Source organism: Apodemus sylvaticus, chromosome 1 (genome assembly GCF_947179515.1).
Source record: "Apodemus sylvaticus chromosome 1, mApoSyl1.1, whole genome shotgun sequence".
In the NCBI taxonomy this organism is placed as follows: Eukaryota; Metazoa; Chordata; class Mammalia; order Rodentia; family Muridae; genus Apodemus; species Apodemus sylvaticus.
In genome coordinates this window covers 181,516,635-181,542,629 of record NC_067472.1, presented here as the reverse complement: position 1 = coordinate 181,542,629, position 25,995 = coordinate 181,516,635, and the positions used below count along the sequence as shown (strand labels likewise).

General features: G+C 42.0%; 2 protein-coding genes across 2 annotated transcripts; one reads left to right on the top strand and one right to left on the bottom strand.

The window, feature by feature from the left end:
* The first annotated feature begins 391 nt into the window (after positions 1-391).
* On the top strand, positions 392-2,195 carry LOC127696241 (secretoglobin family 2B member 24-like). The gene is made up of 3 exons (XM_052198836.1): positions 392-452; positions 914-1,095; positions 2,100-2,195. Exons 1-3 carry the CDS (start codon positions 392-394, stop codon positions 2,193-2,195), a joined length of 339 nt encoding a protein of 112 aa, XP_052054796.1.
* Positions 2,196-22,058: 19,863 nt separating this feature from the next.
* LOC127696164 (major allergen I polypeptide chain 1-like) lies at positions 22,059-23,962 on the bottom strand. Its single transcript, XM_052198742.1, has 3 exons — positions 23,902-23,962; positions 23,595-23,782; positions 22,059-22,277 (listed from the first exon to the last, which is right to left on the bottom strand). Exons 1-3 carry the CDS (start codon positions 23,960-23,962, stop codon positions 22,059-22,061), a joined length of 468 nt encoding a protein of 155 aa, XP_052054702.1.
* Positions 23,963-25,995: the final 2,033 nt, after the last annotated feature.

The window sequence follows — 25,995 nt, the reverse complement described above, 5'->3', positions numbered from 1 at the left end:
CAATCCAAACACCTAAGCAGCATAGACAATTGGAGAAAGAAGTGTGGATGTGACCAGGAAGCATAGGTGACGAGTGGAACAGGACCACAGGGCATTTGGCTCAGCACTCAAACTGCTTACAAAGGTCAGCTAAACCATTTTGCAAAGGTACAAACACTTCTCTCCAGAAACTGATGACATCAGGCTGTCCCAGGCTGTTAGTTCTTTAGAATGGGAGGGGCTGCCATGCCTCCGCCTCTCTGCAAGTTGGAAGCAGATCACAGGTGCTACATTCTTGCCCCAAAAGTATTTGGAACTCCTGGAATGTAGGGTTGGAGGTGGGGTTTGCTGGAGTATAATGGTTTATAAGGAAGAGAATCTGCTCTGAGCAGTGCATTTCACACTCTCCACCATGAAGGGGGCACTTCTTCTGCTGGCCTTGCTGGTGCTTGGAGAGCTGGGCTTCCAGACAAGTGAGAATGGGACCCTCGCTCACCCATCTCAGTCCCATATTCATCTCTAAGTGGGGCCTGATACAGACCTAGTGATCCTTGGGAGGCCACTGGCAAGAACTCTAGAGGACTGTTGATGTTTCTGATCCAGGTTGAAACAATTATGTTGGGTGGGACAGGGAGATGGAGGTGCGCTGGTGCTGACACTCATAATGAAGGGACTGTAGATGCACAGTTGAAGCAAAAGCAAGTGTGCAACTTTCATCAAGGTCAGCTATCAAGGTTTTCCCACTCTTGTATCTTTTTCTGCTAGAAGTGTGTATCTCATTGAAACCATGTTGTATCTGGGAGGCTGCAGCCATTGGGAGGGCAGACTCTGAGATAGGTCATATAAGGCATTTGCAGGTGCAGCAAGGAACATCGAGGATCTACGTCTACCAGTCCATGGACTTATAACATGATTTTTCTCTTTGTGTTTGCAGCTGAAGCATGTGTTCCTTTCTTTGCTGCCTATGCGGGTCTTATCTCTGGAAGCAGGTTATGGTTGCATCACGAACTTGCAGCATTTGATGGTACTGAGGAGGAAAAGGTGGCCTTTGAAAAAATCCAGGACTGCTACAAAGAAGAAGGAATAAAAAACATATTACTGGAACCCAAAATTTTGGTAAAGTCCTCCATACCTCTACTCGGCCATACAGCAAATGCTGGAAGGCTATGTTCAAATGTTCAGTGAAATGATTAATGTGTGTCAGTCAACTAACAAATGAATACTCAAACCCTTACCCACGTAGCACATGTCAAATCAGCATGCCAGGTACACATCCAGCCTGTTCCATATATGATCTTGCAATTCACTTGCACATCCTGAGCAAACGTGATGTTTTCTCCCATAGTGGGAAAAGGGAAATCCCTGCTCTCACCTCGGCTCAGGAATTGTGTTGCCAGCTCTATTCTAAAATGCCTGAAACTTCTGTGTACTTGCCAGTATCTTTTTTGGAACCTCCACTTGAGTCTATTCCCCTGACTCAGATTAATCCCCATTCTGCTGGCATCATCTGAGCTATAGTCATAACCTCACTAAACATCTGCATTTCCACCCAATCCCCAGCAAGTGCCTGAAGCTACTCACAACAGCAGTATCCTAATGTCTCTTCTTTCAAGCATAACTTGACTGCAGAGATGTATATTTTGGACAGTGTAGATTTCATCATGTTTCTCCAAGGAATTTTAGTTGTGTCTCAGGTCCTGCAAAACCACAGTGTCAAACCAATATGAATTTTTTCCAACAAGCTCACATGGGGGATTGTATTTTTAACATGTCCATACAGCCAATGTGCCTGGATAGATTTCCTCAGGTATAGGAGATATCACCAAACTCATACTCAACTATCTTGTCCCTCTCAAGACCTAAGATACATCCTGCCTTCTGGAACCTTCTCCCCTTCTTTCCTGCCTGGCTATGATGACTTTCAGGCTTCTTCATGAAGGCTATAGGTGGGCTCCAGTTCCCTTGAGGCAGAGTCTGTTGCAGGAGACCTGAATCATTGCAGGGGATTTTGTTCCATGCTCATGAGGAGTGACCTTATTCTGGGTGGTTGGGGAGCTCTGATGAGGTCCTGCACCTTGCTTCTAGCCACCTCGGTTCCTGTCTGTCTCTTTGTTTTCCAGGAAGCCATGCTCTTCAGTGAAGAATGCATGAAATACTATTCCAAAGAAGCCATAGAAAAAATTAAGGAAATATTTGCCATGATATCTGATCATTAGAAGTTCATGGGTTTTTGGCATCCCATCTTTGCACCATGTCTGCTCTGAGCTCCATCTTGCTGACCTAGCCTCTTCCTTTCCTCAAGTTGGATTCCTGACACCTGTGTCCTCATCCTTCAGTTTCTTCAGCTGATTCGAATAAATGCCTGTAGCTCTGTTATGTGCCCTGTGTCTGTTTGCTGAAGAGAAATCCTGTGAGGTCTTCAGAGGATTTGGGAGACAGCGAGAGCAATGATTTGTGTGGTTACTCAGAGCAGAGTGACAGCCCCTGATTAGCCAGGTGATCCTTGGAGAGCCATCACAGCCTTCTTTTTTTATGATGCTATGCAGTTTACGATGGCTCTGGATTCAAAGAGATCAATGTGTCTCTTCCTCCCAAGTGCTGGCACTGTAGGTGTCCTCACCCATGTTCAGTAGACAGCAGTTTTGTGAGACTGTGTAGACTGGGTTTTTATGAGGGCAAAAGCCATGTAAGCAGACTCAGGCTTCACTAGGAGTAAGACAGAAAGGAGGTGCACAGATACCTTATATGTTGCCTCTGGGCTTTTTCACAGGACTGGGGGCTACTTGTGTCCCCTTATAACAGGGGAGTAACTCAGGGATCATATGGGTGTGCTCAGATTCTCTTGGTTTGCTAGTGAGAGTCACCATTTGCCACAGCCTGGTTGACTAGTGAGTTCCAGGACAGCCAGGTCTACATAGAGAGAATCTCATCAAAAACAAAACTAGGGGATCGAGAGGTAGCCCAGCAGGTGAGAGATGGCTGCTTTTCCAGAGGTTCTGAGTTCAAATCCCAGCAAACACGTGGTACCTCCAACTATCTGTGCTGCCCTCTTCTGGTGTGTCTGAAGACATCAACAGTGTAGTTATATTCATGAAATAAATAAAGAAAGCTTTAAAGGAAAGCTAAAACTTAATTAGAAACATAGCACTTCAATGGGGAAAGGGATAGGAGGCGCTGTCCAATTAAAGGAAAAAAGATTCAGTGCATAGAGTACTCCTCTGTGTTATTGGGGACCTGAATTTGACTCCCAGAACCCTTGCTTCTGTTGAGAGATTGGAGGAGACAGGTGAATTCCCAGACATTTGTAGGCCAGCTGGCCTGGCAGTCCACAATGTCAAACAGCCAGAGAGCTGTCTTAAACGATGACTGAGGATTGTCCTGTGATTTCCATGCACACTGTTCCATGTGCTTGCCCACTCTGCAACATACCCTCAAAGTCCCAACGGCAGCCACACAGCTAAGAGGGAGAGGAATGGCAAGCAGTGTAAAGAGAAATGATGAACTCCATCAGTTATAATGGACACACAGCACAATACCACAACTCTTATTCTGTATAAGAGTGACAAAAATATTGAAGACTCATTGAACAGATCAAGTGCTAGTGAGCAGGCTAAGGGACTGAACGTCATACCAACAGGACACATAGGTCAGTGTATAAGACTCACAAGCATGAAGCCATTGCTCTGTTCATCTGTTTCCTGATGTGACATGACAACACCTAAGACTTTCTAAGGCAGGCTTCTTTGTCCTTAGGAAGGCCAAATGTCCTGCCCAGGGACAAATCTCTCACAGGCAAACCAACTAATCCTGAGTAAACAGACCATCTCCACCTTTTTTTAAAAATTTTTTTTAATTAATTAATTTATTTTTTATTCGAAATAATTTATTTACATTTCAAATGATTTCCCCCTTTCTAGCCCCCCACTCCCCTAATGTCCCGTAAGCCCCCTTCTCTTCCCCTGTCCTCCCACCCACCCCTTCCCACTTCCCCGTTCTGGTTTTGCCGAATACTGTTTCACTGCGTCTTCCAGAACCGAGGGCCACTCCTCCTTTCTTCTTGTACCTCATTATGTGTGTGGATTATGTTTTGGCTATTCCAGTTTTCTAGGTTAATAACCACTTATTAGTGAGTGCATACCATGATTCACCTTTTGAGTCTGGGTTACCTCACTTAGTATGATGTTCTCTAGCTCCATCCATTTGCCTAAGAATTTCATGAATTCATTGTTTCTAATGGCTGAATAGTACTCCATTGTGTAGATATACCACATTTTTTACATTGTATACTTGAGCTCCATTTATTGGGACTCCACAGAGAGAGTGGCACCAAAAAATCTTGCTGAGCTCTAAGACTCAGGATGATTGACAGAGTGATGTCAGCCAAGCCAGACTCAGACATGGAGACAAGATACCTGGCAAGACAAGACCCATGGAGGACACGTGTAGTTTGGAGGGAACATGAATATGACCCAATTGATTATGGGTGGAGTTTTGCTTGCTTGCATAGCTATATATTTCTCGAGCTCAAGTCTTTGTTGATTTTCACTTTAATGAGGGAGGAAAAGCTCTGAATCTGGTTTTCCTTTTTCTCCTGATCTATCCTGATGACTCATTCCGATTAAGCCAAGGCCTGGCTATTTGTTCTAGGTTGGGCCACCTTCTCTGGTAAGCCAACACTTCTGAACTGGACTTCTGGTATATCCATGGAGTATTTGTGGGTGGACCGTGCTGCTCCTCCTGACCTGGCAACTGAACTGCTATTTTCCTGAAGACACAGATGGGATTTGCTGCAAAGAATAACTTTTACACATCTCTACTTCCCTGTATTGTTCCTTTACTACTTCCTCTGGTTGAGGTGGGTAGAATGGAGGTTGAAGTGCTTAAGAACCATCATTAAAAGTAGGCATTGAACAAATTAAAGTCACTCCCATTCTTGACAGTTGCTTACTTGTCATTTCTATTCTGAGTTTGGCTGAAGATGACAGCACTTGACAGGCTGCAGTCACACCACTGTCCTTCACTTCCTCTGCTGCTTCTGTGGTATACTAGTGCATGTAGACTGACTTGTGCTTTAAAAGGTGCAGTGGGAGTTTGTAGTGGTTTGAATAGGAATGGCTCCCAAAGACACATGTGTTTGAATGCATGACCTATAGTGAGTGGCAGTATTAGAAGGTTTAACTTTGTTGGAGGTGGTGTGGTCTTATTGAAGAAAATGTGTCAATGTAGAGGCAGGGTTTGACATCTCATATACTCAAGCTATTCCTGTGTTATACCCAGTGTCCTCTGCTGCCTACAAATCAAAACAGAACTCTCACCTCCTTCTCCGTAGGTTGCCTTGATCATGGTATCTCTTCATGGCCATAAAACTTAACTAACATACATGTTCATTTCAAGGACTGAGATACTGTTGTGACAGAACTGATCATGCTTTTATTGGAAGGATGATGGATTTTGGAGTTTTGGATTTGGGAAGTAATTGAACACTTTAAGTGGAGCTTAATGGGTGATCCTAGTAGAAAATTAGAAGAGATATATGCTGAGGGTGATTTTAAGGGTTGGTGCTTGTTTTGAGAGGTTTAAGAGAAGAATATTAATATGTGGCCTAGAGGTAGTTCTTGGGATATTTTGTAGAGGAAAGTGACTGCTTTCTACCTTTGTCCAAAAAGTCAGCTTGAGGCGAAAGTGAAGACTTTTGTAATAATTCTGTAGCCACAAGAAATCTCAAAAGAGCCTAGAATCTACTCTATTGTGTGGTTATTAGTGCTTATTCTTATGAAAATTTATAATGAAAATAAGCAATCCAAGGTAAGAAAATTACAAAATGTACAGCACAAGGAGAAAAGGGGCAACAAGAAGTGGAATGGAGGTAAATCCTGTGTTCAGGGAGGCAAATGGTTTGTAGAGAAGTTGGATGTTAAATAGAATAAAGGAAGAGGTGACCTCAGGAAAATGGATCAACATTGGTGACCAGCTAAGCTTCTAACTTGTGAAGCAGAATTAAAGGAAATCTGAGAGTCAAGCATGATAGAACGCACCCTTAAAACACAGGAAGATTTCAGAGTTCAAGGCCAGCCTGGTCTACAGAGCAAGATCCAGAACAGGCAGCGAAGAAGACTATTGAAACCAAAAAGCTAGTGAAGATGTTACTGAACAAGGGTGTTATGTTCCAGACCTCACAATCAGCAGACCTTAAAAGCTTCACCCATGTGGTTTTGGGTTTACAGTCAAGAAAAGGGATATAAGATCTCCCTCTTCAAGTAAAGAAAGCCTCTGAGGTCAGGCATGTGTTAGCAATAGCCTTGCATGGAGACCAAGAGAGGCATTTGCATGAAGCTGTGAAGGTGAAGCCTGGGCTGCCTTGGAGAACTCAAGATGTTGGTATTGCCAGAGTCATGGGACGCCTGATGAGGAGCGCTGATATCTGGGTGTGGGACCAGCCCACAGAAAAGAAGTGTGTTGTAGTCAACAAAGTTGAAAGGAGATGTAGATCTGAAGAATGCTTTGACATCACACATCAGAATGCAGAGGTTGGAGTTCTCTCAGCTGCTCTTCTGTTTGGCTTTGGGCCATTATTTCCTTACTATGCTCCTTTTGGAATTATAAAGTATATCCTGTGACATCATTTGTGGTAAGTTTGTGATTTACTTTTGTATCTTTATTTTATAGTAGATTGCAGTGAAGAGATTGCATGAATCTCAGAAGAGACTTTGAACTCATAAACCAGTTTGTGACTGTTATAGACTACAGGGTAGAGCTGGTTTTTTTACTTATTTATTGGTTCTTCTTTCTTCCACCCTTCTCTACTTCTTTTCCTTCACCCTTTCAAATTCCTAACACTAGACAAGACTGAAAAACTGATAGGGAAATAAGAAAAGAGGTTCCTGAATTAAGTCATGTTTGGCACTGTGGGTGATGTTATCATTTGACTACTTCCTGGTGATTAAGTGTGTTGTCTTCTTTGGGGCAAGTTTGATCTACATCATCAGCTATAGAATGTTTCATTTTTGTTTCTTTTTTAAGCATGACTACTTAACAGTCCATGAGCAACATCTCCCATCAACTATCAAACAAGCTCCCAACTCCTTCAGCCCTAGTGTTTGTATACCTTTTGAAGAGTTCCCAGAATTCCAAATATCACACAATCACAGAAACTATCTGCAGCTTGTAAAATCTTTCCCATTGTAGAGCATGAGGCCAATCATAGTGAGCTTCTGTTGAAAATCTCTGCAGCACAATGCCCTACCTATAGACATTGTAAGAAAATTAATAGGTTCAAAAGGTGAATAAAATTGATAAGCCATAATCCATACTGGAAGAGAAGAGTCAACACAATAAAGGAGAACAAAAGAAGATAACATCACAGATAATCAGGAACTAGCCTCCTTCTATATTAGACTTCAAGGCCACCTTATATTGAAGACTAAGTTCATTCATTTTTGTGATTAAACAAAGCTTTGTTTCTTAAGGATTGGGCTGTAACCTTACCTACAAGTGTCTTCAGAACACTTGTTCTAAGACTGACAATCATGTCTTTGTTTCAAAATTTGTTTGTAACCATCTTGCCACCATATCTTTGCTTCAATAAAGTTATATGGACACTTATGGCTGCCACTTTTGACTATGACTACCTTTTATGCAGACCTTGAAACCATATCTTTGGTTCAAGAGGTCATTAGGACTAATTTGTATGTCCTGCTCCCTACTTTGTCTCCCAAATCCCTTGTTTGGAAATTACCTGCCCATGTACTGTATAGGTCTTGTCTTCTTCATGTCCAATGTTGACATATGGAACCCTAAAGTAGGGAAAAGTAGGATGTATACACAAATCAATAGCTTGCTTTAATTATTTGCTTGCTTCAATTAATTTGGCCATTATGATTTGCGTGGGTGTTCTTCTTCTCCCATCCTTTGGATTAACAATTACGAGAATATTAGAAAGATCATAAAGACACATCTTTAAACCCTATGTCACAATAGATTGGAAAAATGTAAAAAAATTGATTTTATGTATACAAACTACAAGGGCTAAAGTAAGGGAAGAAATGTAAATTATGGCTACAATGCATGTTATGAAGGTCCTGGGCAGATCTCATGCACACTCTAAGCGAACACAAATGCCAGCCAAAACTACTATATCCAGCAAAACTCTCAATCACCGTAGATGGAGAAACTATGATATTTCATGACAAAACCAAGTTTACCCAATATCTATCCACAAACCCAGCCCTACAAAGGATAATAGGAGGAAAACATCAATACAAGGAGGGAAACTTCACCCTGGAAAAAGCAAGATAGTAACCTTTGATCAAACCCAAAAGAAGTTAAGCAATCAAATTTAAAAAATAACGTCAAAAATGATAGGTAGTAACAATCAGTATTCCTTAATATCTCTTAACATCAATGGACTTAATGCCCCAATAAAAAGACACAGACTAACTGACTGGATACGTAAACAGGACCCTACATTTTGCTGCTTACAGGAAACACACCTCAGGGTCAAAGACAAACACTACCTTAGAGTAAAAGGCTGGAAGACAATTTTACAAGCAAATGGTCTCAGGAAACAAGCTGGAGTATCCAGTTTAATATCAGATAAAATTGACTTTCAACCCAAAGTCATCAAAAGAGACTCTGAGGGACACTTCTTGCTGGTCAAAGGAAAAATACAACAAGAAGAACTCTCAATCCTGAACATCTATGCTCCAAATGCAAGGGCACCCTCTTTCGTAAAAGAAACTTTATTGAAACTCAAAGCACATATTGCACCTAACACAATAATTGTGGGTGACTTCAACACTGCACTTTCCTCAATGGACCGATCAGGAAAACAGAAACTAAACAGGGACACAATGAAACTAATTGAAGCTTTGGACCAATTAGATTTAACAGATATATATAGAACATTCTATCCTAAAGCAAAAGAATATACCTTTTTCTCAGCACCTCATGGTACCTTCTCCAAAATCGACCATATAATTGGTCACAAGACAGACTTCACCAAATATAAGAAGATCGAACTAATCCCATGCCTCCTATCAGATCACTATGGAGTAAAAGTGGTCTTCAATAGCAAGAAAAACAACAGAAAACCCACATACACGTGGAAACTGAACAATATTCTACTCAATGATACCTTGGTCAAGGAAGAAATAAGGAAAGAAATTAAAGACTTTTTAGAACACAATGAAAATGAAGACACAACATACCCAAATCTATGGGACACAATGAAAGCAGTGCTAAGAGGAAAACTCATAGCCCTGAGTGCCTCCAAAAAGAAAATGGAGAGAGCATACATTACCAGCTTAATGACACACCTGAAAGCCCTGGAACAAAAAAAAAGCTATTTCACCCAGGAGGAGTAGAAGGCAGGAAATCATCAAACTCAGGGCCGAAATCAATCAAGTAGAAACAAAAAGAACCATACAAAGAATCAACAAAACCAGGAGCTGGTTCTTTGAGAAAATCAACAAGATAGATAAACCCTTAGCCAGACTGACCAAAGGGCACAGAGAAAGTATCCAAATTAACAAACTTAGAAATGAAAAGGGAGATATAACAACGGAAACTGAGGAAATCCAAAAAATCATCAGATCCTACTACAAGAGCCTGTGCTCAACACAACTGGAGAATCTGGAGGAAATGGACAATTTCCTTGACAGATACCAAATACCAAAATTAAATCAGGACCAACTAGACCATCTAAACAGTCCCATAATGCCTAAAGAAATAGAAGGAGTCATAGAAAGTCTTCCAACCAAAAAAAGCACATGGCCAGATGGCTTCAGTGCAGAATTCTACCAGACCTTCAAAGAAGAGTTAACACCAATACTCTTCAAACTATTCCACAAAATAGAAACAGAAGGAACACTACCCAATTCCTTCTGTGAAGCCACAATTACGCTGATACCAAAACCACACAAAGATCTAACAAAGAAAGAGAACTTCAGACCAATTTCCCTTATGAACATCGATGCAAAAATACTCAATAAAATTCTTGCCAACCGAATCCAAGAACACATCAAAACGATCATCCACCATGATCATGTAGGCTTTATCCCGGGAATGCAGGGTTGGTTCAATATATGGAAATCCATCAATGCAATCCACTACATAAACAAACTCAAAGAAAAACACCACATGGTCATTTCATTGGATGCTGAAAAAGCATTTGACAAAATTCAGCATCCTTTCATGCTTAAAGTCTTGGAGAGAACAGGAATTCAAGGCCCATACCTAAACATATACAGTAAAAGCAATATACAGCAAACCGGTAGCCAGCATCAAACTAAATGGAGAGAAACTTGAAGCAATCCCACTGAAATCAGGGACCAGACAGGGCTGCCCCCTTTCTCCTTATCTTTTCAATATTGTACTTGAGGTACTAGCTCGGGCAATTCGACAACATAAGGGGGTCAAAGGGATACAAATTGGAAAGGAAGAAGTCAAACTATCATTATTTGCAGACGACATGATAGTCTACCTATGTGACCTAAAAAACTCCACTAGAGAGCTCCTACAGGTGATAAACAACTTCAGCAAAGTGGCAGGTTATAAAATCAACTCAAGCAAATCAGTGGCCTTCCTATACTCAAAGGATAAGCAGGCTGAGAAAGAAATTAGGGAAATGACCCCCTTCACAATAGCCACAAACAGTATAAAGTATCTTGGGTTGACTCTTACCAAACATGTGAAAGATCTGTATGACAAGAACTTCAAGACTCTGAAGAAGGAAATGGAAGAAGACCTCCAAAAATGGGAAAACATCCCATGCTCATGGATCGGTAGAATCAATATAGTTAAAATGGCCATTTTGCCAAAAGCAATATACAGATTCAATGCCATACCCATCAAAATCCCAACTCAATTCTTCACAGAGTTAGAAAGAGCAATTATCAAATTCATCTGGAACAACAAAAAACCCAGGATATCTAAAACTATTCTCAGCAACAAAAGAAAGTCTGGGTGAATCAGTATCCCTGACCTCAAGCAATACTAAGAGCAATAGTGTTAAAAACTGCATGGTATTGGTACAGTGACAGGCAGGAGGATCAATGGAACAGGATTGAAGATCCAGAAATGAACCCACACACCTATGGCCACTTGATCCTCAACAAAGAGGCTGAAAACATCCAATGGAAAAAAGATAACCTTTTCAACAAATGGTGCTGGTTCAACTGGAGGTCAGCATGCAGAAGAATGCGAATTGATCCATCCTTGTCTCCTTGTACTAAGCTCAAATCCAAATGGGTCAAGGACCTCCACATAAAGCCAGACACTCTGAAGCTAATAGAAAAGAAACTGGGGAAGACCCTTGAAGACATCGGTATAGGGAGAAAGTTTATGAACAGAACACCAATAGCATATGCTCTAAGTTCAAGAATTGACAAATGGGACCTCATAAAATTACAAAGTTCTGTAAGGCAAAGGACACCATCAAGAAGACAAATCGGCAACCAACAAATTGGGAAAAGATCTTCACCAATCCTACATCAGATAGAGGGCTAATATCCAATATATATAAAGAACTCAAGAAATTAGACTCCAGAAAACCAAACAACCCTATTAAAAAATGGGGTACAGAGTTAAAGAATTCTCACCTGAAGAACTTCGGATGGTGGAGAAGCATCTTAAAAAATGCTCAACTTCATTAGTCATTAAGGAAATGCAAATCAAAACAACCCTGAGATTTCACCTTACACCAGTCAGAATGGCTAAGATTAAAAATTCAGGAGACAGCAGGTGTTGGAGAGGGTGTGGAGAAAGAGGAACACTCCTCCACTGCTGGTGGGGTTGCAAATTGGTACAACCACTCTGGAAATCAGTCTGGCGGTTCCTCCGAAAACTGGGCACCTCACTTCCAGAAGATCCTGCTATACCACTCCTGGGCATATACCCAGAGGATTCCCCACCATGTAATAAGGATACATGCTCTACTATGTTCATAGCAGCCCTATTTATAATTGCCAGATGCTGGAAAGAACCCAGGTATCCCTCAACAGTAGAGTGGATGCAAAAAATGTGGTACATCTAAACAATGGAGTACTATTCAGCCATTAGAAACAATGAATTCATGAAATTCTTAGGCAAATGGATGGAGCTAGAGAACATTATACTAAGTGAGGTAACCCAGACTCAAAAGGTGAATCATGGTATGCACTCACTAATAAGTGGATATTAACCTAGAAAACTGGAATACCCAAAACATAATCCACACATCAAATGAGGTACAAGGAGAAAGGAGGCGTGGCCCCTTGTTCTGGAAAGACTCAGTGAAGCAGTATTCGGCCAAACCAGAACGGGGAAGTGGGAAGGGGTGGGTGGGAGGACAGGGGAAGAGAAATGGGCTTATGGGACTTTTGGGGAGTGGGGGGCTAGAAAAGGGGAAATCATTTGAAATGTAAATAAAAAATTATATTGAATAAAAAAAAAGAAAAAAGAAAAAATAGAGTCTTACGCCTTAAAAAAAAAAAGAAAAAAAAAAGAAAAAGAATACAGCATGGGCAAACACCTTGAGTAGACAGAGCCAGATCAATAGTAAAATCTAAGTATCTTGGGGACTTTCATTGGAAGGTAGCCAGATTAGCTTGGAGGATTAGAATGGATCAATGGATATGTAAGACCCTCCACAATCGAGTGTACCCCAGCACCCCATGCCTTGGAAGTCGACACCCAAATCACTCGAGAGAAACTGTCTCGATGCAATAACATGAGGATTTCTTTATTCCAGAATTCTGGGTTCCACAGTGGTACACTGTGCAGGGCTAGAGGACTGTGGACCCCGAGTCCAGAATTGCGACAGCTTTTATAAGTTTACAACAAAGCCCACAGATCATAAACCAATCATTTCTTAGTATGAAGAGCCCGCGTAGTGTGAACAAATTGATTTTTACCACTCTATAGTTTTTAGGCCAATCGGTTTAAATTATTGGAGCCTGCACTCTGTGGACCAATTAGTTTCTTATTTTCTTGGAGGTCTATAGCTGCATGAACTCCTGGATGTGGGTAATGACGTTATCAGTTTACAGACACAAGATAAGCAAATAATTAGCTCATTTCCAGTTACCTTAAGGGGCCAGGATCACCTATTCAAGGCTTTTTTGCCTAGCTCGTAAAGGGCGGGCCCTGGACTGTGACCTTTTACCTTGTTTCTAACAAAGAGCAAAAAGAGCAGGCTCTGGAATGTGAAGTGTTTGGGGCTCCTTAGAAGGCTGGAGTTAGAGCTTCTTTGGAGCAAGATAGCATTTTAAATTTCCGACTTCTTGGGGGTCATTAGAGTTAGGCTGTATTATTTTCTATCCTTTTATTCTCTACTTCTTCTCTTGTTAATAGTTCTAATCTTAGAACTAGGGGAATTAAAGGTTAGCCTCCTCTTGGCTCAGAATGCTCCCTTACTATTGTCTAAATGTTATGATCTGGACCACACTCACTCACTCTCTAACAAAAGCAATAAACCTATTAATTATGCAAGGCCCAACTGTAAGCAACAGGAGCAAAATTACCAAGGTTCTCATCAAAGCAGAAAGCAGGGTGGTCAGGACTCCAAGATGAGGACCTTTCAACCAAATCTCAAGATTTTCAGCATGGTCGAGTCTAAAGTAGACCAAATCACCAATTTAAAAGTGACGTGGGACTTGCAAGTCTTCTTCCCCTGAGGAGGCCTCCCAGAGATGCTTCCACGCTCGCTACTTCACCCACTAGTGCACTATGACCCTAGAGAACAAAGGCCTGAAGAGCATAAAGGGTAGGAGAGCTCTCTAAACCTTACCACCAGTCTCTGTGGTCAATTTGGTGAGGGTTTCTTTCATCAGGGTTTCAGCAACAGTTCCTGAAGCCTTCTTATACAGATCCAGTCATCTATCTGGAAGCAGTGAGGAGTCTCATTTAAGGTAAATCACATATTGTGGGACACCTCCTGGGAGGGCCCAGTGGACACCAAAGGAGCTGAAGTATCAAAGAGGAGCTCTAGGGGGGGGGTCTGGTTAAAATGGCAGAGGTTGTTCAGAAACAAGGGGAGAGGCACCACACAGCCTGAGCCAGTCTCCAAGGTCAATTTAGTTAAGGTCTCTCATAGGATTTTGTTTATTTTCTCTACCTGTCTTGCCTCCTGGGGACAGTAGTCCAATAATGTTTCCAATTAGTCCCCAATATCTCTGTCTATTTCTGATTTGCCTTAGAAACAAAAACAGAACCATTGTCTGATCCAATTACCTGGGGGCAATCTGAAACTTGGGAACATTTCTTCTAACCTTGGCAGCTGTTTTGTGCTTAGTGGGGAAAGTCTCAACCCATCTAGAGCAAGTATCTATAAATCCTAGAAGGTATTTTATAACCATATTCTCCTGCCTTAGCTTTTATAAAATCTCTAAATATACTCTAGGCTCTTCTCTTTTATGTCTTTTGCCATGTTTACTCTCTATGAGCATTTACTTGCTGGCATATCTTATACTGTTTTATTATCTCGCTAGCCTAAAACATGAGTCATAAATATATACTTTTGGTCCCTTATCTGCCAGGACAAGGTTTTTAATCCCCTAAATGAGTCCATCTGTACATTTGGCCTAGTGAGTTTTTGGCTTACTTTCTGGGTAGTATAGTTCTCCTTTCTTGTGTGCATCTTCTCTTGTTAATAGTTGTTAGGGTAGTTAGCAATCTCGGTCCTCTTTAAATGAGGCTGTTTCTTAATTTTGTTCCATTTCCCAGTGGCTGTCTCTTATAGACCCATAATCTGTATAGGCTCCTGCATATCCATTCCTGGAGCCACTTGCTCTTCCTGGTTATTGCCCATTGAGTCTTTTCCCTTTGAATGTCCTGGGAAGTGAATACTCACAGTGCCTGGTTTTATTAGGACATCTAAGAGGTCCAAGATTTCCTGTTGGTTTCCTCTGATGTGAGCAGTCCTCTTGGCATATATCCCTGTGGATGTGGGATGTGGCAAAGGCATACCTGTTATCCATGAGGATGTTGATTTTTGTTCTGGTTCCATGTTTTAAGGTCTTGGTGAGGGCAATGAGGTCCATTTTCTGCGTTGACATTCCAGGGGGTAAAGATTCTTCTACCCAGATGACATTTGTGTTGTCCACCATAGCAACACCTTATCTCTGTCCATCATGGAGAAAACTGCTCCAGTCTGTAGCGACTTTCAGCAGGGGTCGGACTCTCTCTTTTTGGGCCAGTTAGCTGCAGCCTGTTGGGCAGGAAGCATATTTGCGCTCCCCACCCCCCATTTTGGAGAGTATGTCTTACTTCAACAGAGAGTAGGAACAGTATGGAGTGACCCTAAGTGACTGGGCTACCCATCCCACCCCTGGTTCCACTGTTGTTCGGGTAGTCCATGAATACATTTTGTTGCCAGTGACTTCATGGACACAAGATCTTTTCTTGGAAACAGCACCATTGGCTTGGAAGACTGAGTGTTGAGCCCTTGCGTTCATCAAGCACTGAGTAGATTTCTCTTTTACTCCCACAGTTATCTTGGCTTGGGGGAGGTGGTCAGAAAACCCACCTCCCCTAGTCATTTTCTTCACCCAGGGCTAACACCTGGGTTTGCCATTTGGGGGCACTTTTCCCAAGACCTGGGAATTCCTGTTCCCGGCTTCTATTTGTTAGGGCATACTCTGGCTCTGTGGTCTCTCTGCTTACAGTATGCACACTGGTCCTTTTCTGTCTCCCTTTTCTGCTTTTTCTAACTATTATAGCCAGGATTCTCTGTAGCTTTCTTCCTTCTCTGTCATTTTCTTTCTTTTTCTCTGTTTCTTCTCCTCCTCTGTCTCCCTGTCTCATCAAACTGCACTAAATCTCTCTATAGACTTTCTCAACAACTTACAGTAAATCCTTCTACAGACCTTATCAGCAACCTGCACCACGTCCCTTTAGCCTCTGAAGCTTTTTCCTGATATCTCTACTACCCTGTTAATAAAGGCCATTGTCATAGTAGCTTTATATTCCGTGCCCCTGGAGTCATAGCGTGTATATTGTCAGAATGCCTTTATGAGCTGCTCTAGAAAAGCTGCAGGTGACTCATCTGGTCCCTGCTTAACCTTACATACCTTGGTCAAATTTGTGGTCTGCCATGCCCTTGAGACCTGACAATGGAGTCTGGTGTTGATCTTTCTGGTGCCTCTTACCTTTTGTTTGAAGGGGCAATCTTTTTGGCTTTCTGTATTACAAATAAAACAGTCTCAAAGAGCTTAATTAGTCTCTTGGGAAATATGCCCTTACTGGGAGAGCCACTGTGGTATCAGGATAGGTGGTCTCAGGTCCTCTCCTGCTCCACTCTGTGGTCCTCTCTAAATATCAATTGAGCATAATTATTACCATTTTATAAATTATAAACTATAAGATAGGCATAATGCCTAGTTTATCATCCCTGTCAATTAAACAAAACCTTTTCATCTGTATTATCTTAAAAGACTGTCAGAATTAACACTTAAAAATTAACATTGTAAGAATTGACTCATGTCCTGGCTTTAAATTTCATGTCACCTGAAAATCATTTATTTAAATCTATATTAGCTTTCTCAAGATTAAACAGCTTGGGCTGTCTGTGAGACTAACAGTCTTCAACCCCATCAGAAATCTAAGAATGACCAATATCAACTGACAATATATATAAAGCTTAACATAGCTTTTAAGACATAAACATCATATTCCATTGATTTTTGATGTTTTTGAAAACCAACTCTCTATGTAAAGTAATGTGGACTGTTGTCTTTTAAACTATCTTCAGCTATTTCTGATTAAAACCTAGAAAACACCCATCAATAAACTCAGAACCTTATATTTCTATTTGGCCCTAACCTCACAGGCTTAAACATCTCATATCGGTAATAACAACAAAGAACTGGGTGTAAATCCTGTACTTTTAAATTTTTAGTATTTATACCAACGAAAACCTTGACTTTGTATCAAAATAAAACCTGTATCAAATAAGAACTATGCCTTGAACTTAATAGCAATTATAAAAATTTTTATCAAATGAAATTATGTCTATATAATTAATTTTATTTTCTCCCCATTTTAAATCTGAACATTTCTATATTCTCTAGAAAGACTGTTTCTTTAATCTGAACCTGGATGTTGAGATATGAAGGGGAGTGATATTTTCTGTAATGTAAATCTCAAAACAAGATTTTAGTATCACAAAGACAGATTTTTCATTTAATACTTTAGAATCTAGTATTCTGGAGGTCTCCCTTATTTTGACCTCTCTCCCAGAGGAACAATATAACCACAAAGTTTAACATCACATCGATCATAAAAATTAAAAAAATTTAAAATAAAAGAAATAAACCATCCGTACCAACTTAAACCCAAAATTCTCACACGTGCCACATTGAGCGTTTTGTCAAGAATTATGTTCCCCACCAGAGAGTGTCAGAGTCCAAGTATTTTGTCTCCCCTTTTGTTCTAAGTTGGCACGTTTGAGTCATGTGACCTGCTTTTGGCACCATAAAGTTGCTTTTCAGTCGGTCTCAAGTCCAAATAATATTGTTCATCTAAGTCCAAGAACAAAGAATACGATATGAAACAACACCACATAGACAGCCTGACCCTGCCACCATCAGGACTCTAGGTTCCAAAACACAGAGCAAGGAACATCAATCAATTTGCTCCTAGAGGGGCCCAATTTCAGATACCAGGTGTCCCTGCACACATTGCAGGGACCAGATAAACCAGATTCAGCAAAACAAAATGGCTCCTGCTGTTACTATCTTGCTGTTTACAGATGGAGGAGAGCCTTATTCAGCTCTCTCCAGGGTCTAAAGCTTTCTCCAGACCCCTGCAGTCTCAACTCTAGTGGCAGCTGCCAGTCAAACGCACTGCACCAGACAGGCTCTCTGAGTCCCAGCAGCTTTCAAGCAAAACCGAAATTTTCAGAAAGGCTTATAGACTCAGACTTTGACAAACTGTGAGACATCCAGAAAACCAATAACATGAGGATTTCCTTATACCAGAATTCTGGGTTCCACACCCATAGACCACGCAGCGGTAGAGGACTGTGGACCCCAAGTGCAGAATTGCAACAGATTTTATAAGTTTACAACAAAATCTGCAAATCATAAACCAATCATTCCTTAGCATTGAGAGCCAGCATAGTGCGAACCAATCAATTTGTACCACTCATAGTTTTTTAGGCCAATCAGTTTAAGTTATCAGAGCCCGTGCTCTGTGGACCCATTTGTTTCCTATTTTCTTGGAGGTCTATAGCTGCGTGAACTCCTGGATGTGGGTAATGGCATAAGCAGTTTACAGAAGCAAAATAAGCAAATAATTAGCTCATTCCAGTTACCTTACCAGGATCACCTATTCAAGGCCTTTTTTGCTTAGTAATTAAAGGGCGGACTCTGGACTGTGACCTTTTACCTAGTTTCTAACAAAGAGCACAAAGAGCAGGCTCTGGAATGCGAAGTGTTTGGGGCTCCTTAGAAGGCTTACACTTACCTTACATTGTATACTTGAGCTCCATTTATTGGGACTCCACAGAGAGACTGGCACCAAAAAATCTTGCTGAGCTCTAAGACTCAGGATGATTGACAGAGTGATGTCAGCCAAGCCAGACTCAGACATGGAGACAAGATACCTGGCAAGACAAGACCCATGGAAGTCAGGTGTGTGTTAGCAATGGCCTTGCATGGAGACCAAGAGAGGCATGTGCATGAAGCTGTGAAGGTGAAGCCTGGGCTGCCTTGGATAACCCAAGATGTTGGTAATGCCAGAGTCATGGGATACCTGCTGAGGAGCGCTGATATCTGGGTGTGGGACCAGCCCACAGAAAAGAATTGTGTTGCAGTCAACAAAGCTGAAAGGAGTTGTAGATCTGAAGATTGCTTTGACATCACACATCACAATGCAGTGTTTGGAGTTTTCTGTTTCTCAGCTGCTTTTCTGTTTGGCTCTGGGCCATTATTTCCTTACTATGCTCCTTTTGGGATTATATAGTATATCCTGTGACATCTTTTGTAATAAATTTGTGATTTACTTTTGTATCTTTATTTTATAGTATAGTACAGTTAAGAGATTGCATGAATCTCAGAAGAAACTTCGAACTCGTAAACCATTTTGAGACTGCTATAGACTACAGGGTAGAGCTGGTTTTTTTTTTTTTTTTTTTTTTTTTTTACTTCTTTATTGGTTATTCTTTCTTCCACCCTTCTCTATTTCTTTTTTTTTTCCAGTTTTTTTTATTCGATATAATTTATTTACATTTCAAATGATTTCCCCTTTTCTAGCCCCCCACTCCGCGAAAGTCCCGTAAGTCCCCTTCTCTTCCCCTGTCCTCCCACCTACTCCTTCCCACTTCCCCGTTCTGGTTTTGCCGAATACTGTTTCACTGAGTCTTTCCAGAACCAGGGGCCACTCCTCCTTTCTTCTTGTACCTCATTTGATGTGTGGATTATGTTTTGGGTATTCCAGTTTTCTAGGTTAATAACCACTTATTAGTGAGTGCATACCATGATTTACCTTTTGAGTCTGGTTTACCTCACTTAGTATGATGTTCTCTAGCTCCATCCATTTGCCTAAGAATTTCATGAATTCATTGTTTCTAATGGCTGAATAGTACTCCATTGTGTAGATATACCACATTTTTTGCATCCACTCTTCTGTTGAGGGATACCTGGGTTCTTTCCAGCATCTGGCAATTATAAATAGGGCTGCTATGAACATAGTAGAGCATGTATCCTTATTACATGGTGGGGAATCCTCTGGGTATATGCCCAGGAGTGGTATAGCAGGATCTTCTGGAAGTGAGGTGCCCAGTTTTCGGAGGAACCGCCAGACTGATATCCAGAGTGGTTGTACCAATTTGCAACCCTTCTCTATTTCTTTTCTTTCACCCTTTCAAGTTCCTAACACTAGACAAGACTGAAGAACTGTTAGGGAAATAAAAAAAGAGGTTCCTGAATTAAGTCATGTTTGGCACAGTGGGTGATATTATCATTTGACTCCTTCCTGGTGATTAAGGGTGTTGTCTTCTTTGGGGCAGGTTTGATCTACATCATCACATATAGAATGTTTTATTTGTCTTTCTTTTTGAGCATGACTACTTAACAATCCACAAGCAACATCTGCCATCAACTGTCAAACAAGCTCCCAACTCTTGCAGCTCTAGTGTTTTTGTACTTTCTGAAGAGTTCAGAATCCCAAATATCATACAATCAGAGAAACTATCTACAGCTGGTAAAATCGTTCCCTTTCTAGAGCATGAGGCCAATCATAGTGAGCTTCTGTTGGCAATCTCTGCAGCACAATGCCCTACCTGTAGACATTCTAAGAAAATAAATAGGTTAAAAAGATGAATAAAATTGATAAGCCATAATCCAAACTGGAAGAGAAGAGTCAACACAAGGGAGAACAAAAGAAGATAACATCACAGATAATCAGGAACTAGCCTGCTTCCATCTTAGACTTCAAGGCCACCTTATAGTGAAGACTAAGTTCATTCATGTGTATAATTAATCAAAGCTTTTTTTCTTAAGGATTGGGCTATGCTCTATCTGTAACCTTAACTGCAAGTGGCTTCAGAACACCTGTTCTAAGACTGACAATCATGTCTTTGTTTCAAAAGTTGTTTGTAACCATCTTGTAACCCTATCTTTGCTTCTAGAAAGTTATATGGCCTCTTATGGCTGCCGCTTCTGACTATGACTACATTTTTTTCTTTTCTCTTTTTTTTCTTTTTTTTGAATTCAGTATATTCTTTAGTTACATTTCAAATGATTTCCCATTTTCTGGCTCCCCACTCCCCAAAATTCCCATAAGCCCTCTTCCCTCCCCCTGTTCCCCGATCTTCTCCTTCCCACTTCATTGTTCTGGTATTCCCCTATACTGCTGCACTGAGTCTTTCCAGAACCAGGGGCCACTCCTCTGTTTTTCTTGGACATAATTTAATATGTGGATTAAGTCTTGGGTATTCAAAGTTTCTAGGCTAATATCCACTTATCAGTGAGTGCATACCATGATTGATATTTTGAGACTGGGTTACCTCACTTAGTGTGATGTTCTCCAGCTCCATCCATTTGTCTAAGAATTTAATGAATTCATTGTTTCTAATGGCTAAATAGTACTACATTGTGTATATATACCAGAATTTTTTGCATACATTTTTCTGTTGAGGGATACCTGGGTTCATTCCAGCTTCTGGCTACTACAAATAGGGCTTCTATGAACATAGTGGAGCATGTGTCCTTATTGCATGCCAGGGAATCCTCTGCATATATGCCCATGAGTGGTATAGCAGGGCCCTCCAGAAGTGTCATGCCCAAATTTCATAGGAAGCACCAGACTGATTTCCAAAGTGGTCGCACCATCTTGCAATCCCATCAGTAGTGGAGGAGTGTTCCTCTTTCTCCACATCCTCTGCAACACCTGTTGTCTCCTGAGTTTTTGACCTTAGCCATTCTGACTGGTGTGAGGTGAAATCTCAGGGTTGTTTTGATTTGCATTTCCCTAATGATTAATGATGAACATTTCTCAGCCCTCCGAAGTTCTTCATGTGAAAAAATCTTTGTTTAGTGCTGAGCCCACTTTTTAATGTGGTTATTTGGTTCTCTTGGTTCTACCTCCCTTGAGTTCTTTGTATATAATAGATATTAATCCTCTGTCGGATTTAGGGTTGGTGAAGATTCTTTCCCAATCTGTTGGTTGACGTTTTGTCTTTTTTACAGTGTCCTTTGCCTTACAGAAACTTTGTAGTTTTCTGAGGTCCCATTGGTCTATTCTTGATTTTAGAGCATAAGCTATTGGTGTTCTATTCAGGAAATATGTTTACTTTTTCTTTATAGATACTTAGGTTGTTATTTTATCACAGCCTTAGGAAACGGAATATAATCTTTACGTTTTTTGCAGCTCATGCCCTGTAATGAGAGAGCCTGCATCTGCTGGGCCTTCCATAAGCCTCTGAGCCACAAGGAATGTATATCTATTCTTCTGAGTATGCCTGGTGGTGTGAAGCCTGAGACCCATGTGAGGACGTGCCTCATTGATGGAGCAGTAAGGCACATGGCCTTAGGACTGGCCACAAGGCAACTGTTTGCTGACCAGTGTGGGAAAAGACTTCCTGCCATATCCTAAGAGGAGAGCTACAGGACAGGCCCTAAAACTATAGCACCCTGGGGCCCTCTCCATATTCTATCCTGTGGGGATGTAACTGGGTTCAGAACTGGGTAGTTGATATTAGGATAAACAGAGTTCTGGTTCTGGCCACATCCCACACCAAATTCAATGCTGAACTTCTGTTCACTGTGATGGTTGAGAAACCTCATGACAGCGTTGGAGATAGGGAGTTTTATATTTGTTGTCTAGATGGGACACAGAAGCCAAGAGAACCACTGATGCCCAAACACATGCACACACTGCACAACTGCCTCATGTCCTAAACACTGGGGAGCAGGGACAGAGTCTGCTGTTTAGAGACCGTGCGGTCCTCAACAGACCCTTGGTGTCCCTGCTGTTACTCAGTTCCATGTTCCTTGGGACTTCAATCTGGGAGGTAATATATGAGCCCTGTGGTCCCTGTCTTATTAGAGGTATAGACACTTTGGTGCAGTGACTATGGTCTCTTAGCATTCTCTAATGCTAAGGCATTTTGTCAGCACCACAGTTGAGTGGTGGCATTCCAAAGTATCCCTGGTTGGTCCTGACATATCCATCAATCAAATCAGACCCAAACTAGGATTAACAACTCCAGGCTCCCCTGTGAATTGCAAGGATTTTATTGTTGGATTCCCGTTTTTAGACACCTTGGGGAAGGGTTAGGGATTGCTGCATATATTCAGGTGAGCAGGCAAGTGGCCTCCATGAGAACAGGAATGGATCCATCAACATATTTTGCTAACATCTATTTTTTCCTGCAAAGAGAAAGCCAAGTGAGGTCACAGAAGTAAAGGAATCCTCATGGATGGGGACACATCCTAGAAGAACCTGCAGCCAGTCTATAATTTCTCTCATGTCTGATCATGACCAGGGTGCCTGGTTCCTGACTTGTTGAAACTAGCTCGGTAAAGAGCCTTCAATGCAGCCAATTTGGAGGACCCAACTTATGGAACACCATAGGCACCTGTGGGACAGATTGGGGAGGAGCTGACAGGGCTCCATGTTAGCCTGTGGGAAGCTGGGGTCCCACAGGGAACTGACTCCTGTCACATGGTGATGATGACCCTCAGACTTCTACAGCTTAGGCAATGACTTGTTCCACCAATTCTAGGGGTAATTGGGTTCACTTTAGTTCTATCCTCGAAAGCCTCAGGCCTGGCATGCACACAGAGAATTTGTAGGTGCAGAGAACAAGAAAATAGAGGACTATTTTGGGGCTGGGATGATAGACTTGAAAGGTTAGCATAAAAGACCCAGGCTGGGGAAGGGTGACCGGCTCCAAGCTTGTGCAGCTAGACATGGGAGGCTGTGTAAGGAAGACTGATGGAGGCTACACTTGAGCAGGGATCTAGTGTGGCTTGTCTGAGCAGAGCAGCCAGGCTTCTTTAGGCAGCCTGAGAGTCCCTTCCTGCCCCATCTTCCTGCCATCCTCAATCAGGTGTGTCACATTTGTGTATTCATAGAGAAGCTTCAGTGGTGGGGAGGAGCACAAGCCCCACCCCTACCCAGACAGAGAGACTCACGATGAAGTCTGCTGCATGTGTCTTGTCTTCCTCTGTCAAGTTGCTATCAACACATTTCTTGAGTTTCTCAGTATTTTCCACAAAGATAGGGTCATCTTTGTAAGTTTTCACGTAGTTAGTATACTCTTCTGGGGTCCCGAAAAGAAATAGATGAACATCTTCTTTTATAACTGGGCAAATGCCACAATCTGGAACACAAAAGCAAGGTCACCCTCCTTTGAAAGTCAGGCATCAGCACAGCCCAGGGGATAGAAGGGGTGAGAGCATGGAGAGCCTGCATCCCTGGCCCCTACACAGCAATACCCACCTCCCCCTGAAGTCAGGAGCAGGACAGCCCCGAGGAGCACAAGAGCACCAGCGAGCTTCATGGTAATGGAGGCAGGTGCTCCCTCCCATCTTGGTGCTCTTTTATCCCTGCCCTGGCCTGGTCAATGGGCTGGGAGGGACCTGTGTCTGAGCCCCTTGAGGCCCCTCCCAGGACACATTTTGGAACTTCCTGGGGCTGTGTGTTTGTGTCATAAGAAGGTGTTTAGTTTGGCAAGACAATAAGATCCTGGTCAAAAACCTTGCTCACCCTGGTCCTGTTCTTAGTGATCTTCTTAAGGTCACAAGTCATGTGATGGCCAAAGGAAAGTATGACTATGGAGAGGGTCAAATGGCCTCTCAATCAGACCACTATAAGTGAGGCCTGTGTCCCCCTGTCACACCGGGGACCTCAATGTTTCATTAAGGGCCATACTCACAGTCTGTGTCTAGACAAGGCAGACTTCAGACCACTAGCCCTGTGACCCCTGCCCTGTCTCTGCCCTGCTACTATATCTTCCATGTGCTTCATGGCTTCCCTTGAACCAGTCTCTTCAACCCCAGCTTCTGCAGTTGTAGGCATCTCAACTTGATCTATTATTGTTGATGTTCATTTTTTGAGATAGGATCTCCCTATACAGCCCAGGCTGTCCTATAATTATGTAGACCAGGTTAGCCTTGAATTCACAGAGGTCTTTGTGCCTCTATCCCATGTGAATGCCAGAAGTAAAGGCAAGAACTGCCACATCTGCCTAAACTTGACCTCTTAAACTTCTGGTTGAGGTTTTCTGGTTTTTTTTTTTTTTTCATTTGTTTGTTTGTTTGTTTGATTTTTGTATTTGTATTTTGATATTTTTGAGCTTATAACTCTACTGAGAAATGTGTGTGTGTGTTTATGTGTATGTGTGTTTGTGTGTATATTTATATATGTGGTGGATTTAGCTTTTCTTAGGGATGGTGATAAGCACTGTCAAAAATCTTTTAGCAATGGCCAGCTATGGTGACTCACACCTTTGATCCAAGCTCTTAGGAGGCAGAGGCACAGGCAGTCCAATCTCTGTGAGTTATAGGTCAGCCTGGGGTACAGAAGGAGTTCCAGGCCAGCCACAATTACACAGAAAGACCCTGTTAATAAACATCATTACTTCGTTCATTAAGTTTGAATTGCAAGTGCCTAGTGTTCATTTTCTAATATCTAAGCAAGGATATTTCAGTTTGGAGTGACCTGGTCCCCTAATTGTCCACTGCTGGACTGTGCAATGCTATTCTAGCTAATATGACTATTGGTCAAAAGGACAGCACAATGTCCATTTTGAATGTTTGACAGCTACCCTGGAAAAACTAGAGTCCAATGTCAGCTGGTTCCCCCAGGTCCTAAAGGCTCTCCATCTTTGTCAGTGTGTCCAGCCAAGCATTGACACCACAGAATCCCTGAGGACCCTTTAATCATCTCTACCTGGAGAAGAGAGGAGTAGGTCCTAATGCAGGGACACAGAAGAGGCACTTTTGTGAATAGTGTTGAGATGCAAGACTGTGGTATGCTCCCTGCTCTTCCCACCTATGGAAACATACTGCATAGGTTCATTCACTCATCCAGGAGATATACACAAATGGTCCCTGCCCACCCCCCCCACCCCCCGTATTACTATTTCATTCCTCATGAAAGGCTTCTCTTGAGTGCTCTTTTGTCTGTCATCAGGAAGTGTGGACTGAACAGACAGTGATGGAGGAGGCTGAAGACAGCAGAGCAAAGCCTGAGGCAGGGGTGTGAAGGTTGTCCAGTCAGCAGGCTGAGCTGAGAAATAGGCCAAACACCTTGCTTCTCTGTAGTAGCTGAAGCATTTCACAAGGTAAGTGCAGGAGACATTAGGGTATGGAATGAGGGGATGGCAGAGGCAGACTCTCAGAAAGGACAAAGGGGACCCAGAGGGCAGAATCTTTAGGTCCTGTTCGCCAGAAGAGGTCTAGGGAGCTGAACAGTGTTTGGATAGTCCTCTAGGGTCTAGAGCTATCTCACTTCAGAGTGCTAGGGATGCTAAGGCTTCCTGTCCATGCTGTGCAGTATCTATAGCATAGGTAGACCTCAGGGTTCCAAGCT